Here is a 17,397-nt window from a genome sequence, read left to right as displayed (position 1 = left end):
ACCGAGGCAATTGACACGATAGGTTCTGAGCGGACGGACAAGTTAGGCGTCTGAGCAGGAGCCAAATGAGAGGTGCAGCGGACTTCAAGCTTCAGAGCAGGTAGGAAACCTTATCCCGAGAAAGGTGAAATGCAAAGATTATTAAAATACTCAATTAATCTAAAATATAGGGCAATGAGTTATCGCACGTGATCGATTCAAGTCGAGCACAACCACCCAACCACCATGAGCGAGAAATCCGCCGACCACGATAATCGTTCGAAAGAGGATGAAGATTCCGAGGACAGAGCTGCAAGAGCTCGAGAGGCAGCTGAACAAGCAGGTGAAGGTCATCCTCCCGGTTACACTAGCGCGTGCTACTTCAACCTGGGTTCTGCGTTCCCGCAGCTTTGCCTTACACCTGGAAGCAGGAGTTAGGCGATGTGGACATCGTAGTCCCCGTACCTAAGGGCACGAGATCTCGGGATTTGAACGTCGTCATAGGGAAGAAGAAGTTAAGCGTCGGCCTGAAGGGCAAAGACGCTATCTTGGATGGAGAACTTTGCAAGGAGATCAAGGTCGAGGAAAGTACGTGGACTATCGGTATGTCCTGTTTCCCCATCAACCTGTGCCTTCTCTCATTCGGTGGAAGAGGACCAAGAAGCTGTGCACATCCACCTGGAGAAACTCAACAAGCAGCAGTGGTGGGAGAACGTCCTGACCCATCATCCTAAGATCGATACAACTAAGATACAGCCGGAGAATTCTAAATTGAGTGATCTTGACGGCGAAACAAGGTAGGGCTATGACCAGATGTGAACGCTGATAGGTCATTGACGATAGCTCAGGGCCATGGTGGAGAAAATGATGGTGAGTCGTGCACTGTCTGGGTCACTTCATAGCTACTCATGTTAGTTTCCAGTTCGATCAACAGCAGAAGGTGCTGTAGGGTAACAGAAGAGTCTCGCTCAGAAACTGACCTTTGTCCATTTAGCAAATGGGTAAACCGACCTCAGACGAGCTTAAGAAGATGGAGGTAGGTCGTGGGCTTCGTCCATCGGGAGCTCTTACGAACAAATCATGTAGGCTCTGGAGAAGTTCAAGGCAGCTCACCCAGAGCTGGACTTCTCTAACGCCAAGATATCGTGAATTAGGATAAGATATAATACAAAATATCTTATATACGTGCCGCTCGTAGGCAGATCTACCACCCTTCAAAATCGCCAAACCCGAGCCTCCGCTTTTTCTTCCCTTCCTCCACTCCAATGTCAGCTTCTGGGGCCGGGGATGCGGCACTCAGCGGCCTTTTGTTATTTGCCTTGATGTTCAGGTACTTTCCGACACCTCCACCGGCAGCGATTGCTGGCTGGGCCTCTGTTCCGACCTTAACACCGAACCAGTTCATGTCGTGCCCGGGCTTCTTCTCGGGAGGTTTGTTCGCTTCAGGGTTGGAGTCGGCCTCAGCCCGCTTCGCGAGTTTCTTAGCAAGACGTTCTTTGTAGTCTTCGAACGGGTCTTGGTAACTATTACCACAAGTGAGCGCGAATACTGAATAGCATGACAGTATTGCACGGACATGATGACTTCGGTTATTCTGATGGGCTTCGCGGGTCGCTCCGTCCCAGGCTTCACTGGAAGTTTCTCCAAGGCATCTAGCACATCTTCTCCACCTACCACCTTCCCGAATACCGTGTGTTTCTTATCTAGATGTGGCGTAGCCTTGAACGTGACATACCACTGGGACCTGTATGAGGTTGGGGTTATTACGGCGCATGACCTGTAGAAGAAACATGAACCCTTACCCATTCGTCGATGGACCCTTGTTAGCCATTGCAACGACGCCGCGGCCATCGTGCTTCGCGGCGCCCTTCATATCGTACTCGTCCCTGAATGGTGTGCCCCAGTAGGATTCACCGCCAGCGCCTGTCCCCGTGGGATCACCGGTCTGAATCTATGTTGCGAAGTCAACGCGATGGATAACAGAGGATGATAAAGAGTATACCATAAAACCGGGGATGAGTCGATGGAACAGGTTGTCGTTATACTTGCCGTTACGGGCTAACATCAGGAAGTTGTAACATGTCTTCGGAGCCTAAAGGTACCAGTGTGAACTATGTGAAGCGAGTAGAAAGGATTAGGACTGACCTTCTCGCAGAAGAGCTCGAGGTTCAGAGAGCCGCCAAGACTGGTGACGACCCGCACGTAAGCACGCCTTTTCCCGACATCCTTCTCCTTGCCTTTGCCTTTGGGTGGATTGGAGATGGCTTCGAACATAATTTCTTCCTGGGACGGGGTTAGACGATTATTGCCGCAAACAATACGGACGTACCTCGTCCCACACGAGCCTCGAAGTAGCCGTCTGGGGGTCAACGGAAGTCGATGTTAACGAGGCACCAGGGAGACCGGTAGAATATGGCGAGACGTTCCCTGCATGATACAATGAGGATAAAATAGAACATGTGCCGCCATACGACTTACAGGGCTGGCTCGCCTTCGTCTTCGCAATAGCGGGATTCGTAGCTGCCTTGGTCACTGCCTTGGATTTCTCAGGCTGCGTGCTCGCTTTCGACGCGCTCGGGGCAGGCACCGACGCGGACGGCATTCCGTGAGGGTTCTGCAAGGTAATAACATCTGACCTATGTATCTTTCAGTCCATAGGTCTTTCGTACACCTCCTAGATACCCACTTTTTGAATGGAACATCAGCGACTAAGTCCTTGCCACCTTTGACGCTCTCCGCGAGGAAGACATTCCCAGTTGTTGCGATTGCGACAATGTGAGAATGTTGACTGAAGGGCTTGAATGAGATGGGGTCATGGATTTCTCCAGACGCTTTCCGGGCATAATGAAGCGGAATGAGGTCAGACGGTGCTAAGGGCTCTTGAGTGACGGGGTTGATGTTGTTGTGTTGCCTGAGATTCAATCAGTAAATGCAAGGATTGCAACGAGGCAAGGACGTACTTTAACCACGGAATAATGTTCGTCAACTCGAAGACATTCCCAGTTCCATCCGAGTTCCTCGCGCAAACGGGGTTTTGAAAGGGCTGCGAGGTCAACGCGCAGCAGTCAAATGGGGTGAGATTCCCTGGATGAGGTGTTTGCGGCTTCCTGGAACAGCATACCAGCTAAGAATTCGCTTGAGCACAGGTAAGGAACTATAGGCTTACTGTTTGTATCCTGATGTTGAAGCCGTATGCTGACCGAACATGCCGGAGTGCTCAGCATGGGTGATATACATCTTGTCGGAGTTCCCGTGCCCCATCTTGGTCTAAGTGTTTGGAAGAGTAAGTTGATGATGATAGCAGAGGTCGAATGCAAGTATGTACAGACCAGGCTGAGCGCTAAGGGACCCAGTGCCACTCCGGGGTTAGCTTGAATCGCCGGCCTATGCCGAGCATTGTCGTGTTTGTGGGTCCATGTGTCAAGCACCTTGGACGTCCGGATGCTATTCTTAAGCTTCCCTACTCTCAGACTCGGATGTCGACCGTCGTTGGTTTGGGGCATTATGACAGTACTTATGGCGAAGAGGTGACGAATGCTCTCGAGACTTCACGAACTCGTCGGATTCTCCGGCCTTTCATTCATTTCAGCACACTAGTACTGTCGCATGCCCTCCCCAAGGCCAAGGATGGGACTTTGATCACGACGGCATAGGCGCCGACACTTGCGCTTGCGAAAGCATACGTACGGTGCAACAAGTCTTATATATGATCCCGCCCGCCAGGTCGCCCTGGGTCGCCGAATCATCCGCTACTCCAGACCCGGTCATGGCCTTCCTCTCCACCGTTGCGTCTAGGTCTGCTGGCGTGTCTGTCTGCGTACCGAGATCGTCTCTTGCACTCTTGAATGGAGGGCGTATTAATGTCTCTCCAGCCGCTCGACGGAATTTCTTGACTGTCATAGAGCAAGGGCACGAAGCCTGGAGGCTGTCTCTGGGGCAGAATCCGACAAAGCTAGAGCCAGGATTACATCTCAACATTCCGGTCTTTCATATTATCCAGGCACGAATAGTCAGCTATTGCCTCGGGTCCACACCTCTCACGTATCTATCCCTAGGATGTTGATATGCGAGAGACTTCGGTTCGGCGCATTCTTTTATGATCTAGGAGGGTTTACTAGTGACAATGTGCCCGTCCTGGTCTCTGGGTCGTTGTTTTATCGCGTTAACGACTCGTATCATGCATGCTTCTCTGTCAACAATTTCAAGGACAATGTAAGAAATATTGGCACCTCGGCGATCCGTTCCATCCTCGGCCACTTCTCTGTACGTGTACGATCCTTACGGAAATGATTCTGGCTGGATACACAAATCTGCAGTATGACAATGTGATAAGTGACAGGAACAAGACGAATAAGAAGTTACACGAAACAATCGGAAGCAGTATTGAGAAGTGGGGCGTCGAATGTACACGGTTCGAGATCCAAACATTCAAGCCATTGAACCGAGGTACAGCTGGAACTTCAAATGGCTGCAGAACGGGAGCGTCGTAAACAACTTCTGGACACCCAGGCGCTTGTCAATGTCGCCGAAGGGCATAAACAAAGGACGATACTGGAATCAGAAGGAGGTACTGGTGTCTCTAACGCCATGTCTTTCGTGTTCATTACTGAGCAACCTGCAGCTTTGCAAGCGCAGCTAAACAAAGCCGAAGGTCAGAAACGGTCACAGATCCATGGCAGCATCCGTAAATCAAGGACAGGCCTTAGCTCAGCCAATGAGCATCGTAGCATCAGCGCTCGCTGGCGAAAATAAGGCGGCAACCTTACAAGACAGGTCGAAAGCTCTCGAAGTGCTGGTCGAGCTACGAAGACTGGAACAGCTGAAGGCGATAGCCCAAGGATCAGGGAACACGACCTATTTCTTGGATCCATTGAAGGTCGGACGGGACGCCTATGGCGTCGATAACATGGAAAAGTGGAAGCGGAGTCAGGATGACAGCGAGCAAGCTGTCCCTGCTGTCGAGCATCGTCTCTCTTCTCGTCCTACTTCCAGGACATTGTGATCTGCTTCTCAAAACTGCTATACCCGCGGATTCATCTTCTCCCTGTATTTCTATACAACTTATAGTAGAAGGATTCAGCGATGTGATAGCACCCCCACTCAGAAATGTATGCATCTCAGTTCTGATATATGGTGCTCCTTGACCGGAAACAGCCGGGCCGCTAACCTATTATACCGTTTTGAGCAGAAATACTCACCGGTCCCCAATGCTCCTGCGCCATGCCAGTAAAAGGACTCGCGTCGTTCTCTTCGACTTTCTGGCTCCAACTCTCGTACGTTCTCGCAATGCCAGTGCGGCTGGTCGACCCCTAGCCTTTACTCGTGAAGAGGTCGTCCCACCCGCGCCTTCGTCTGCCTCCCGTGATCCTGCACGCCTCCAGCAAATACGCGCACAAATCAGTAACCTCGGGTCACCTTCTGCATCGGTCCCCTCCGACTCAGACGTGGAGTACTTCAATAAGTCAACCGCTTACTTACAGAGTGCCTTGAAGGAGGGTAATCTCGACAAAGCATGGCAGCACTGGTCGGGTCTAGAGAAGAGACGCCTGTTGCAATTCCTCAGCCCCGCCCAACTCGATGCCTACTCCAGGCTGACAGAAGTTCTTCTGCCTTCCCTCGAAACCGGGAAGCACAACGACGCACACCTGCGAGCAGTCGAGACTATTGCCCTCGTAACTGCTTGCGGGGGTGCAACCACAGCCCTGCAAGCATGCATGGACATTCACGTCAAACGACAGGAGCCTGAGGCCATACTGAATCTCTGGCGGAGATACGCAGAGCTATGGGATGGTACCCACGACTTAAAGGGACCACAGGTCGACGAAGATGAGGAGGCAGAAGACTTCCGAGAGCTGATTGAACCTGCCACTGGAGGCCAATCTTCCTATAGCCCAGGCCGAGCGCAGTTATTGATTTACGCCATAACTGCTCACGCCATGCAGGATTCGTTCCACGATGCCCTTCACTTGTCCTTGCAGTTAGGCATCAGGATGAAACCGCTCACTGTGACGCTCTTCATGAAGAGGCTCTCGCATGATGAGGCCTTACAGCGGAAGGTCTCGCAATACATACGTGTACTGGACACGGCTAGGCTCGTATCTCTACCGGCAACGTTATCGAAGCAAATATCTAATCTCATGAACGACCAAGCGACAAACTCGTTGGAGAGACTCTACAGTTCTATCCACGCTGGTTTCTCTGGACCATATCCTTGGTTGGCAGCCACTCCCGAATCTGTGAGTTCCGAGAGACCAGTCCTGATGCCCACGGTCGGGTGGACTTCGTTCATCCTGGCCTTCCTAAAATGTCGGAAGCCGGAGCTCGCAGAAAAGTTATGGAATGACATGGTCGAACTTGGTATCAAGCCCGGCGTGGAGATGTGGACAGCACTGTTAGATGGCTACGGAGCCATTCGAGCTCTCGACGAGACTCTGGTGACCTGGGAATCCATGAAAGCCGCGAAAATTAAACCTGATCCCATGGCCTACCGGGCATTCATATCGACACTTTTTCATATGCGGAAGCCAGACCAAGCAATGGGCCGCTTCCGGGAGTTTGAGAAGTCGGGTCAGGCGAAAGACGCTGAGACCTCGCAGATCCTCGCCGTATACAATACCGCCCTCCACGGACTGCTCCTCAATTTCAAAGAAGAAGAGGCCCGCTCACTTTACGAGAGGATGAAAGAAACAGGACCGACACCCGACATCGTCTCATATAATACATTTTTGCGGTTCCATGCCCGTAAAGGCGACATGAAATCCTTCGCGGACTGGTTAAAAGCCTTGACGGATGCGGGACTTGTCGGTGATGTTTTCACTTGGTCGACGGTGCTTTTTGCATTGTTCAAGGCGGGCAGGAAAGACGGACCTCAGATGGTTACCAACATTATGCGTGTGCAGAACATAGAGCCAAACGTCGCAACATACACATCTATCATCGATCATGCTGTCCGAGAGCGAGACGAAGCCACTTTGAAGGCAGCGTTCGACTTATTGCGATGGATGGAACAGCAGGAGCCGGAAGTGCGCCCGAATCAGGTCACTTACACAAGTATCCTGAGTGGCATGTACCGCGACGAATGGTTGGATCCTGCAGTGCGCGAGGAATGCAGGGTGTATATCATGGAAAGTATGCAGCGACGCAAGATGCAGCCAAACCGCGTGACATACCACATCCTCCTGAAGGCTTGTCTGCGAAACCCGGGGCCGGAGGGTCTTCGTCAAGCCCTCAGCTACTACAACGAGATGGGGGAGCGAAAGATCCACAAGGACTACGATACATGGTATATCATCCTGCAGGGGCTGGTCCGGAGAGGCGACTGGGATGTTGCGCAGGAGATGGTGAACGAGATCAGGCGAACCGGATTCACACCTTCTGGTGGATTGCTAAATCTTATACATAAGGTTTACGCGAGGCCCACAAAGGTTCAGAAGGGTGGTAGACGCAGACCTGCTTGATTTGTACGGGTTCGAGATCCGCGCTATGCATAGATAGTTGACAGATGTCTTTCGCCGAAGAAGAACGCTTTGCCCAGTCCCAGCCGCACATAACGAGCATACGCTGATGAGCGCAAGGTCCGTGGTTAGAAGGTAGACGAGCGATAGTGCTTGAATATTCACCCCAATGACTCCACCGTCTGCCCAACCACTTTCCGAGGTACGGCAGCAGGACCACTGAGAGGACGAGCTGCAACTGCTGCAGGCTCTCCTGGAACTCTTGTTCAACCGCTAGTCGGTACTCTTCGTCAGAGTCGTACGAGTCATCTGACGCGACGGAGGACGTGTCGAGAGACGCAACGGAGGCGGGCATGAGCGATATGACGGTAGAGGAAGACCCGGCAGACTGGCACGTGCAGGCTCTGCCACCCGACGTCGAGGGTTCCTCGGACCAACGCCTCCATAAACACGCTTACAGCTGATACTTGACCGTCGTTTCTGTCCCTCTGTTTCCTTCCTATCCGCCGTTCATCATCAATGCAGTATGGTGGAGGCAGCTGCGCCCGGAAGTCGACACAGGCTCGTAGGACAGCCGTTGCTGTATGCTATCTCCGTATTTGCTAGCTTGGGTGTGTTCTTGGTACGGATCTCTGGTCGTTATTTAGCGTTCTGTTGCTCATGCTGCCATGTAAAGTTTGGATATGATCAAGGGTATGTGTCTGTTATGTCGCGCAAGACATGTAAATGCATATGTCCTCGCCAGTGTAATGTCTGGGGTTATCACCGGACCCCATTTCCGTCAGTTCTTCAATTCCCCGGACGCCCTTTCGCTAGGGACCATGGTTGCAGTCCTTGAGATTGGTGCATTCAGTACGACCAATATTTGCTTGATTACGATGGACAGTCCTGATATCTCACTTATTTAAGTCACTTCGCTTGCCGCTGGCAGGGTCGGGGATATCATCGGTCGCAGGGGCACGTTATTCATCGGTGCACTCGTGTTTACAGTGGGTGGAGCTGTACAGACATTCACCCTTGGCTTCAAAACCATGGTCCTGGGACGAATCATAAGTGGGTTTGGCGTGGGTCTACTCTCGTGAGTTATCAGGCTGCCGTTGCAGGCTCATGTTCGCTCGGCTGAAAATGCACCTCAGGACCATTGTGCCCATCTATCAGAGTGAGATATCTCCTCCGAATCATGCAAGTCCGAATCATGGCGCGTCCAAGAAGTATACTTATGCTTTGTCTGGGACTAGAGAGGGGCCCTCGCTTGCATGGAGTTTACCGGAAATATCTTCGGCTATGCGTCGTCGGTTGTAAGTTACCCAACGCATGGGCATATCGTATCAACGAGTTGACGGGTACCCAGTGGATTGATTATTTCTGCTCCTTTATCGACTCCGACCTCGCATGGCGCACACCTCTTTTCCTTCAATGCGTAATCGGTGCTATACTGGCAGCAGGATCCCTCCTGATGCCTGAGAGCCCCAGGTGAGTGGTCAAATGTTTTTCAAATGTTTCGGCTATTAAGACATACATTGCGTCAGGTGGCTCATCGATGTCGACCGCGACGCGGAAGGCATGCGGGTTTTGGCAGACCTGCACGGCGGAGATCCTGAAGATGTCATAGCTAAAGCTGAATATCAAGAAATCAAGGATAGAGTCATAGCTGAGGTGTGCAATATCCTCCACTCATGCCTATCCTTATTCACCGGAGTTTTTTACTCAGCGTGAATCCGGCGAAGGCCGTTCTTATGCCACAATGTGGAGGAAATACAAGCGCCGTGTCTTGCTTGCGATGTCTTCTCAAGCATTTGCACAACTGGTTCGTACTCGTTTCCTCATATCTGTCAACTGGCTAAGCGACCTGTACAGAATGGAATAAATGGTATGGTCTCCATCATTACCGCTTTATGCTCTCACCTTACTCACGAACACATAAAGTTATCTCATACTACGCTCGTAAGTTTGTCACTTCTGCTGGTAGGCGACCGCATCTAATTAACGTCTCCGCCTTGCAGCGAGAGTCTTCGAAGGTATTCGTGATATCTATCTTCGCTGTCTCATAATTAACCTGTATTTTCAGAGGCGGGCTGGTTGGGACGGGATGCTATTTTAATGACAGGAATCAATTCGATATTCTACATTGCCAGCACAATTCCTACGTTCGTAACTTTCAGATTTACTACGCATGTCATAGCACGCTCACGCTTTCGCAGGTGGTGGTTGGTAGATCGGTGGGGAAGGCGACCTATCCTACTTTCCGGCGCTGTGCTCGTGAGTATCTTACGGGGCGTCTGTTAACAGCACGAGAGTGAGCGCTCACCTAACGATGTAGACTGGCCTAGCGCTGGTTGCTACTGGCTGGTGGATGTACATTGATGTGCCGGAAACGCCTCGCGCAGTTGTCATCTGCGTTATCATCTACAATGCTGCCTTCGGCTACAGGTTAGTTGGTGTTCTCGCCTGCTGAAGATGATGCTCTGACGATGCTCTTCTCGTAACAGCTGGGGTCCCTTGCCGTGGTTGTACCCTCCCGAGGTATATTCGAAAGCGATTATTTTCTCTACGGAAGACTGACCCAACCCTAGATCATGCCTTTAACTGTGCGAGCTAAGGGTGTCTCTATATCTACCGCAACGAACTGGGCTTTCAACTTCATTGTCGGAGAGGCAACACCCATCCTTCAAGAGCTCATTGCGTGGCGACTGTATCCCATGCACGGTTCATTCTGTGCATGCAGCTTCGTTGTCGGTAAGCCTGCCTCTTCCCCCAAATCGCTCACAAGCATCTGACTTTTCACTGTAGTATATTTCCGTGAGTGGCCTTCTCGTTTGACTAAAGGATTAAGCTCAACTTGAGCCAGTGTACCCTGAGACCATGGGTGTGCCGCTGGAGGAAATGGATGCAGTCTTCGGCGAAGGTATTGATTGTCAAGAAACTACCCTATGCTTGCTCGCTAATACTCCCTTTAGAGGAGTTGGAAGAGGCGCTGGACAATGAGTCGGAGCGCGCTTCCCTCGTGAACAATACCTTGCCAACGAACCACCAGTCAATCAGTCCTCCACGGAAGAGATCCCCTGGACGACGAGGATGGGTCAGCCGTCTCATTGGTCAGTCAGACCACCGAGCTTCATACGAACCCATCCGGGACGGCGAAGAATAGGAACTCGCGAGGATGGATGGTCGCGGTTCCGAGGAAGGCAACGGTGCCTCAGAGCAATGATTGTGCTGATCGTAAGTTGGGGTAGCATGTCGTGCGTCGCTGATTATGCGCCTTGGCGGGTGCCCACTGGTGGGTGTCCTCGTCATCCCCCGAACCTTCCTTGGCTTCGCCCTTTCATCCTCAGCCACACCTCTACCCTACTGATCAGCATAACTACTTACGGCCACATTTCTAAAACTCATTGTTTCTTAGATACATTACCAACCTCCCCATTGTATATCCAACATTCTAACGACATGTCATGATTTCTGATTTGATTCGCAAACTTTATGCTGTGCCGGAAATTTTCGTCCTTTTTCCCGCTACCGTAGGTAAGTAGTGGGTCTTGGACCCCCCGGCCGTTCGCAGGTTTCCTGCGATCGTTTCAAGATCTACGCGATTTATTTGACACTATTTGGCGCTTAACCGTATATGGTGAACGGCAAGAGCGGGACAGGGCCTTGGACCAATCAAAGGTGGGGTCCCTAAAGGACCCCGATAGTTACGCCACGTGTCATTTCTCTTCCCCTTTATAGCCCAGGTGGCGGATGATTGTCAGACAGAACTGACCTTGCTTGGGGCCTTGGACCTTGCGGTCTCAAGGTGAAATCAGAATACTCCGATGTCAGTTGTTTTTCCAGCCGTTTGCAGATCGATAGGCCGTCACGTCAGAAAGTCACATATAGTCGGAGTGTGTCGGACATGGTGCCACGGATGTCCCAGAAATTAAACGAAGTCCAAGTGGTCTGATATTGGGGTCTTGGGGACTTGAATTTCCTTCTCCAACATGGTCCGACTGTAAATGATTTTCGAGAAATGGGCCCATCGAACTGCAAACGGCTGTCATATGTAACTTGTATTCTCGAAACCTGAGGGAGGGATACGGTAGCGGGCTCTGCCGTGCTCGCACGGCCCTACCGCCTTATCTGCTTGATTTCGTCCGGACGCGTACGCCTGAAAGGAAGCTCACCACGTCGCCCACGTGGGTATGCAACTCTCCTCACGCACGATCGTTCGTCAAGTATCTCAGCTTCTACGAGTCTCTGGAGTGCAATATTGTAGGACGTTGCCCCACCAGTGGGCTCCCATCAGGACCTACGGTAACTCCGGACATGCAAGGCGGGACTTGACATTCGAAGACATTGGTGTCCATCCCATTATTGTGAAAGCATTGCAGGCTGCGTTTCCGAAGGTTCGGAATCCTACCCAAATCCAAAGTGAATTTGTACCTGCAATCCTGAGTGGAAAAGATGTTCTCTTAAAGGATGATACCGGTACGGGAAAGTATGTGATCTTTACTCGCTGTTTCTGGATTCGGCTTAATATTATAACAAGGTCATTTGGGCTCATGCTGGCCTTGCTGAGCAAACCCCGCGTCCCTGCAGTCAAGAGTGAAGGCGTATTCCGGGATAAGACCACACCTGCCGCGATCACCTCCCTAGTACTTGTCCCCCACCGCGATCTAGCATACCAACTGTACCACTGGATTGAGAGTATTGTGAAGAAGTCCCCAAAGCGTCCTCATCTCCCCAGTGTTGTCCAAATGCTCGTTCGCGGCGCGGCAGTGCCTGTCAAAGATCAGATCTCGCAGTTACACGGAAGTCCGCCTCACGTTCTTGTAGGAACGCCTCAGGCTGTTCAAGAAGTCTTCAACGAAGACAGGGCAGCCCTGCAACTGGACTCGTTATCAACGGTTGTGGTAGACGAAGTTGACTACCTGATCGACGCGGTACCCAGAAATGCGTCAACTTACAAACGGGATAAGGTTCTGAAGAATATCCGGAAGCACCCCGGGCCTACGCGCGAACTGCTCAACTTCATTTATGACCGCAGGCGCGGGTCTGTGGAATCGTCTAGTGGTTGCACGGCCGGACGCAGTCCACAACTCGTAATGACGAGTGCGACATTCCGAGTCTCGTACCAGAACGAAGTCCTGCAGAGTGGCTGGTTCCAAGGCGAGGTAATAAAGGTGACGGGATCGTCTACGGCAGATACTGGCTCTGGCAGTGACGATAATGGACACTCCCCATCACTGTCTCACTGCGTCCTAGTGGTATCTCAGGAGGGCCGGATCAAGAATATCGAAGGCGCCGTGGAAGCTCAGGCGGAATCACCAGATGACGTCCGAAGTGGCCCCGAATCCTCCGAGGAAGCCTTTCCAATAAGCGACGACGACGCGGATGAGATTTTCCAACCTAAGCTGGATAGCGAACTTAGGAAGAGTGAGTGTGCTATAATTATGCAGGACTTTGAGAGAGCTAACCATATCTGTTTCGCAGAGTTCACATCTACGCCTTCCCCCTTTGATCCCGCCTTACTGGAAGCTGTGGCTGCTGCGTTCGCACTCGACGTGCCCCGGTTGGCATTGCTGGTCTTGCCGGCTGTAGGGTCAGTGAAACGGGCAGTCTTCGAGTTACAGCAGCTCGGCGTGAATGCCCAGGGGCTGGATCTTTTCGCGGAGGATCAGGGGCGCAAGCAATTGTTGAATAACAGCCCGGGCGCTCCTGTGGACAACCCCGTTCTTTTGGTCTCAACCTGGGCTTCTACTAGGGGCTTAGACCTGCCCGAACTATCTCACGTCTTCGTGCTCGGTGTTCCCGAAGGGCGCAGAGTCGATACCTACCTGCATGTTGCTGGTCGGACTGGACGGTTTGGACGCAGCGGTAAGGTGGTGACAGTGGTGGAGGATCGGCGGGAGGTTGTACGGCCTGACGGGAAGAAGATCGTACAGGATGATCCGAAGAGGATGGCGGTTGTTCTGAAGGAGATAGGAATCGTTCCTGTTAAATTCGAGCACTTTGATTGAATGTCTTGCTAGGGTGATGTCGCGCAGGCCATCACGCAGGAACTCAGCGACTGATCTTGGACGCCCTCTTGTTCCTTCAGACGTCATGACCTCGTTGACAAGGACAAGAGGTGGGACTCATCAGAGGGTATCTATTGAACATGAGTACTTACATACGGCTGCCGACCTCCACTCTCGGCTTGACCAGCCCGTGGCTGTCACGATATACATAGACTCGGTTATAAGTACACGGTTCGTCGGTTGTCAAGTCTGAACCCTTGGCTTGACTTTCTCGAGCGCGTGTTCCCTGCGAGCTCTCAGCAGTTTCCGAGCGTTGTCGCGGCCGTTGACACCAGCACCTGCAGCCCGGTTCTGAGGGTTCGGGTTGAGTCGCGATAAGCGGACATTCTAGCACGAGTGAAGCGGTTCTCCCGCGTTCCATCACAAGGAACTCACTGCCGCAAGCAGCGGCTGACCCCATGCTCGCTCTCGCGTCCTGCTCTGCCATATAATCCTCTCTTTCCCTTATTTTATTCCCTTTCTTCTTCACCAGCCTAGGTGTTCGTTTTCCACCATGGCGGCGCGCGTCGCCACGCACACGTTCCTCCTGGGCGTCCTGTTCGCCTGGCTTTCCACGATCGCCCTCGTCTCCGCGCAGTCCTCCAACTCGTCCGCTTCCACGACGCCCACTCCTACCGGAAACATTACCCTTAGTTATGTTACGACCTCTATCACGACGACGTACACGACGCACTCGGGCAACCAGAATATCCCCATCACCACCGCCGTACCCATTACCCTCGCTATCAACGTCACTGTTACTCCTACGTCCTCTGCTGCTGCAAATGCTACGACCTCGGCGACAGCTACGTCTGATCCTTCACAGTTGGCGACCGTAATCGACCCGGCATTCGGTATTCTGGGCGGTATCCTCATCTTAACGGGTATTCCCACTGCATTCCTGGGGCATAGGAACCGCTGGTGAGTTGTCAGAGATTGATACATCGCTGGCATACATGCTCATCCGCCGTCAGGACGTCATTCTTTTTGATCGGCTTCTACACACTTGCCTTGGTGTGCTTTGTCCTTATCACACGGTTTGGAGTGCTAGCGGCCATACATCCCCCTTCCAAGACCGTGCGGGGAATGTTCCTTCTCGCGTCGATTGTCGCAGGCGTAGCAGGTGGTGCTGTCACGATATTTTTCTGGAAGGCTACCAGGTACTTCATTGGCGCCTGGGGAGGCTTTGCCTTCGCTCTCTGGGTCCAGTGTTTCAGGAATGGTGGTCTCATCGGCCCAATAGGGTATCGCTGGATCATGTACATTGGTGCGCCTTCCTGCCATCATTATCAGTGCCCCATCTTATAAATCTGGGCTTGCAGCTGCCGGTGTCATAGGATTTGTGTTGTGCACTATTCCCAAGTTACACTATCACATATTACTCATATCCACGGCATTTGTCGGTTCGACTTCATTCATGCTCGGCATTGACTGCTTCACCACCGCAAATCTCAAAGAGGTCCGTGTTTGTAATGTTTCCATCAGCAGCAAGTATCTAAGCTCTTATTACAGTTTTATATGTGGAACCTTGGGTTCGACAGCCTCTTCCCGAGATTTGTGGCCGATCATATTGCATTCCCGGTCACTCAAGTCATGCAAATAGAGCTTGGTCTCATGGGCGCTGTAGCTCTGATGGGTATCGCAGTGCAGTTCCGCATGATTAAGATTCTCAAGCGGAAGCTCAAAGAGATCCAAGAAGAGCAGAAACGACGGGACGAAGAGGAGGAGATGAGAGCGGCGGAGCGCTTTGCCGAGATCGACAAGGAACGCGGGGAATGGGAGCGTGAACATCCCACACTCACAAAGCATGGCAGGCATGACAGTAATTTCTCCGGAATGCCCTTGATGAAGGATGTGGATATTCCCGCCACGCCGAGTTCCGCAGAGCTACGTGGTTCGACCTTTACTCTGGTGAATGGCACCAGGCAGAGGTATCATTCCGGTGTTTCTGATTTCTTCGCGGCTCCCCCTTCGGAGGATGAGCTGAAGAGAGCAGCCGGCCGCCAAAGCCCTGGTGTTCTCCCCACCCTTGATCTCGGTGCGGATATCGAGGAAGAAGTTCCCAAGAGTTTTATAGCCGAGGATGGACCTTCTACCTCCAAGCTGAAGGATAGCGAGATCGAAGAACTGAAACGCAAGGAAGAGTTGCTTTCGGAAATTCAGACTATTCGGCGATCGATCGACGCGCTCAAAAGTGGAACTCCGGCTCCTTCGTCCTCCTCCGAGTCACGTTCTCGCCATCCTTCCTTCTCTGCGGGATTAAATATGGGTTCGTCTATCCTTGCTGATGCGACCCACCTTCGGCCTCCTCGCCAGCCAGATCCTCGCTCGAGAGTCCAGTCTATGGAATTGTCCAGCCTCTTCCGTTCTTCGCCGCAACCAGCGGAAGCTATCGGTCGCCCCATCAGTGCTCCTCTTCGGGAAGACGACTGGGATTCCTATGTTCGAGATAGGAAGCTCTTGCAGCCGCCTTCCGGTGTTACACCTCCTATCGCCACGACACCTATTAGCCCGACGCCTAGAATCGCGGTACCGCCCGCCGTCGCTGAGGCGCTTGCGCGTCGTCAACGAGTCGAGAGCATGATTGAGATGGGGGAAATGGGCGTTCCGCCCTCATCTAGCGGGGGTTCCCACCCTTCCGCAGGCCGGTCTTCACCTGCCAGGGCTGATTACTTCGGAGAGCTACGCCAACCTACACCACCTATGACTAAGGCGCATCATAAGAAGGCCAGCTCAGGCGTTCCTCCACCTATCTCTCCGCCGGCAGCCGCTGTCACAATCTTGCCTCCGAGGAAGTCTCCACCGGTCGTGGCTCCTGAACCTCAGCGGCCCAGCGCTCCTCGCGTTATCACCTTTGAGGAACTTACCGAGAGGCACCGAGAGAAGCTCAGGGACCTGCAGGCACCTCTCACGGAAGCTGCGAAGCAGGAGGCAGAGCTCGCGGAAGCGAAGGCGAAGTGGGAGAGGGCAAAGGCCATCGAGAAGGAGGCCGTTGCGAGACGCCAGGCGGAAAAGGCCAAGGAGTTGGCTGAGAAAGAGCACCGTCGACGTCGTTCTGAAGATAAATCCCCCGAGGGTCCCAAGAAGCACGACCGTTCTAGGAGTCTCAGTGGAGACCGACTCGCTCAACTCGCTGTGACTCCCCCTTCGTCCAAGCGACTGTCGACAATGAAGGTCGAGGACTGGCAGAAATACCAACAGGAAGCTGACAAGGGTCGTCCTGCGCCAGGAGGATCAAGACGCGACTCGAGAGCTTTCAGGTCGGAGGGTGATGGGGTGCCTTTCCCTGGCACTGTCCCTCGGTCACGCGATCCCGGACATCCAGGACAAGATAGGAGGAGGTCCAACGTCCCTCGGACTCCTCCAAACTGAGACGCTCATAGCAGCTGACCACCTGCAGTGCGTATAATCGGCCTAATGTGTACCATCAGGGCGCCGCATCGATGCGCCTCGTTCATGTGCAATTTGTTTCGCATCGTTGCCATCATCAGACACACATGGAGTAATTCATAGCTTTTGTTCTTGTCACGGACTACACTTTGGACGTTGGACTTATAGAATAGCATCATGTAATCTTCAATCCGCCCCTCCTCCATCACCTCCGTTCCTTCCTCCGTCTTTTCTTTCTTCTCATTTTGTGCTCGTAGACACAAAGAACACGCGCATCAGTTACGATCACGGCGACGTGCTCTGCGACTGTCGGTTTCATGAGTATGCCAATGCGAGTTGTTGCTGCGACTGCTTTTAAGACTAGAGGGAATGCTGACAGCATGAGATCTAGATCGGACGTCACAAGACGCGATCGAGAACGCGTTCTCGACGCCACAGACGCGTTTAATTGAGAGGAGGACGCGCCGCGGAGTTTCAACTGTGCGAAGATTGGGGGAAGCTAGTTTTCATTGGGGCGAGGCTGGGAGCTAGATTCGATCGCG

The 17,397-nt window shown here is 52.5% G+C and overlaps 7 protein-coding genes across 7 annotated transcripts; 6 read left to right on the top strand and 1 right to left on the bottom strand.

Moving 5' to 3' along the window:
- Window positions 1-225: 225 nt before the first annotated feature.
- GLOTRDRAFT_30317 (CS-domain-containing protein) lies at window positions 226-1,128 on the top strand (the record flags this gene model as incomplete). The annotated part of the gene is made up of 7 exons (XM_007862000.1): window positions 226-322; window positions 388-582; window positions 632-776; window positions 828-849; window positions 902-919; window positions 974-1,015; window positions 1,066-1,128. The coding sequence occupies 7 exons, from the start codon at window positions 226-228 to the stop codon at window positions 1,126-1,128; spliced, it is 582 nt and encodes a 193-aa protein (XP_007860191.1).
- Window positions 1,129-1,183: 55 nt separating this feature from the next.
- On the bottom strand, window positions 1,184-3,240 carry GLOTRDRAFT_124368 (uncharacterized protein; the record flags this gene model as incomplete). Its single annotated transcript, XM_007863375.1, has 10 exons — window positions 1,184-1,502; window positions 1,556-1,723; window positions 1,782-1,930; window positions 1,982-2,071; window positions 2,125-2,262; window positions 2,309-2,406; window positions 2,458-2,615; window positions 2,666-2,890; window positions 2,940-3,086; window positions 3,146-3,240. The coding sequence occupies 10 exons, from the start codon at window positions 3,238-3,240 to the stop codon at window positions 1,184-1,186; spliced, it is 1,587 nt and encodes a 528-aa protein (XP_007861566.1).
- On the top strand, window positions 3,202-4,981 carry GLOTRDRAFT_102358 (uncharacterized protein; the record flags this gene model as incomplete). The annotated part of the gene is made up of 6 exons (XM_007862795.1): window positions 3,202-3,262; window positions 3,852-3,979; window positions 4,051-4,242; window positions 4,296-4,425; window positions 4,454-4,546; window positions 4,659-4,981. 6 exons carry the CDS (start codon window positions 3,202-3,204, stop codon window positions 4,979-4,981), a joined length of 927 nt encoding a protein of 308 aa, XP_007860986.1.
- A 1,085-nt stretch (window positions 4,982-6,066) lies between these two features.
- GLOTRDRAFT_97722 (uncharacterized protein) lies at window positions 6,067-7,652 on the top strand. Its single transcript, XM_007862794.1, has 2 exons — window positions 6,067-7,539; window positions 7,599-7,652. The coding sequence occupies exon 1, from the start codon at window positions 6,117-6,119 to the stop codon at window positions 7,434-7,436; it is 1,320 nt and encodes a 439-aa protein (XP_007860985.1). The 5' UTR covers window positions 6,067-6,116; the 3' UTR covers window positions 7,437-7,539; window positions 7,599-7,652.
- Window positions 7,653-7,862: 210 nt separating this feature from the next.
- On the top strand, window positions 7,863-10,941 carry GLOTRDRAFT_97721 (general substrate transporter). The gene is made up of 20 exons (XM_007862793.1): window positions 7,863-8,055; window positions 8,110-8,126; window positions 8,179-8,285; window positions 8,343-8,511; window positions 8,570-8,615; window positions 8,672-8,731; window positions 8,785-8,906; window positions 8,963-9,089; window positions 9,145-9,240; window positions 9,291-9,303; window positions 9,360-9,377; window positions 9,437-9,451; window positions 9,502-9,580; window positions 9,635-9,692; window positions 9,754-9,863; window positions 9,923-9,956; window positions 10,007-10,169; window positions 10,224-10,232; window positions 10,282-10,338; window positions 10,391-10,941. Exons 1-20 carry the CDS (start codon window positions 7,960-7,962, stop codon window positions 10,579-10,581), a joined length of 1,587 nt encoding a protein of 528 aa, XP_007860984.1. The 5' UTR covers window positions 7,863-7,959; the 3' UTR covers window positions 10,582-10,941.
- A 690-nt stretch (window positions 10,942-11,631) lies between these two features.
- Window positions 11,632-13,512, top strand: GLOTRDRAFT_135267 (uncharacterized protein). Its single transcript, XM_007862792.1, has 3 exons — window positions 11,632-11,904; window positions 11,956-12,842; window positions 12,900-13,512. Exons 2-3 carry the CDS (start codon window positions 11,969-11,971, stop codon window positions 13,424-13,426), a joined length of 1,401 nt encoding a protein of 466 aa, XP_007860983.1. The 5' UTR covers window positions 11,632-11,904; window positions 11,956-11,968; the 3' UTR covers window positions 13,427-13,512.
- Window positions 13,513-13,753: 241 nt separating this feature from the next.
- Window positions 13,754-17,207, top strand: GLOTRDRAFT_109046 (uncharacterized protein). Its single transcript, XM_007862791.1, has 4 exons — window positions 13,754-14,386; window positions 14,440-14,732; window positions 14,788-14,924; window positions 14,978-17,207. The coding sequence occupies exons 1-4, from the start codon at window positions 13,980-13,982 to the stop codon at window positions 16,835-16,837; spliced, it is 2,697 nt and encodes an 898-aa protein (XP_007860982.1). The 5' UTR covers window positions 13,754-13,979; the 3' UTR covers window positions 16,838-17,207.
- Window positions 17,208-17,397: the final 190 nt, after the last annotated feature.

This window comes from Gloeophyllum trabeum (genome assembly GCF_000344685.1).
Source record: "Gloeophyllum trabeum ATCC 11539 unplaced genomic scaffold GLOTRscaffold_00001, whole genome shotgun sequence".
Lineage (NCBI taxonomy): Eukaryota > Fungi > Basidiomycota > Agaricomycetes > Gloeophyllales > Gloeophyllaceae > Gloeophyllum > Gloeophyllum trabeum.
Note: the sequence above shows the minus strand (reverse complement) of the source record. Positions and strands in the feature narration are given on the sequence as shown.

What these genes read in the sequence shown, in the direction of transcription:
- GLOTRDRAFT_97722 (XM_007862794.1), top strand. Translation starts at nt 6,117, where the DNA reads ATGAACGACCAAGCGACAAACTCGTTGGAGAGACTCTACAGTTCTATC.
- GLOTRDRAFT_97721 (XM_007862793.1), top strand. Translation starts at nt 7,960, where the DNA reads ATGGTGGAGGCAGCTGCGCCCGGAAGTCGACACAGGCTCGTAGGACAG. An exon ending in CCTTGAGATTGGTGCATTCA is followed by an intron (nt 8,286 to 8,342) that starts GTACGACCAATA and finishes CACTTATTTAAG; the next exon opens with TCACTTCGCTTGCCGCTGGC. An exon ending in AATGCTGCCTTCGGCTACAG is followed by an intron (nt 9,864 to 9,922) that starts GTTAGTTGGTGT and finishes TTCTCGTAACAG; the next exon opens with CTGGGGTCCCTTGCCGTGGT.
- GLOTRDRAFT_135267 (XM_007862792.1), top strand. Translation starts at nt 11,969, where the DNA reads ATGCTGGCCTTGCTGAGCAAACCCCGCGTCCCTGCAGTCAAGAGTGAA. An exon ending in GGATAGCGAACTTAGGAAGA is followed by an intron (nt 12,843 to 12,899) that starts GTGAGTGTGCTA and finishes TCTGTTTCGCAG; the next exon opens with AGTTCACATCTACGCCTTCC.
- GLOTRDRAFT_109046 (XM_007862791.1), top strand. Translation starts at nt 13,980, where the DNA reads ATGGCGGCGCGCGTCGCCACGCACACGTTCCTCCTGGGCGTCCTGTTC. An exon ending in TCGCTGGATCATGTACATTG is followed by an intron (nt 14,733 to 14,787) that starts GTGCGCCTTCCT and finishes CTGGGCTTGCAG; the next exon opens with CTGCCGGTGTCATAGGATTT. An exon ending in CCACCGCAAATCTCAAAGAG is followed by an intron (nt 14,925 to 14,977) that starts GTCCGTGTTTGT and finishes CTCTTATTACAG; the next exon opens with TTTTATATGTGGAACCTTGG.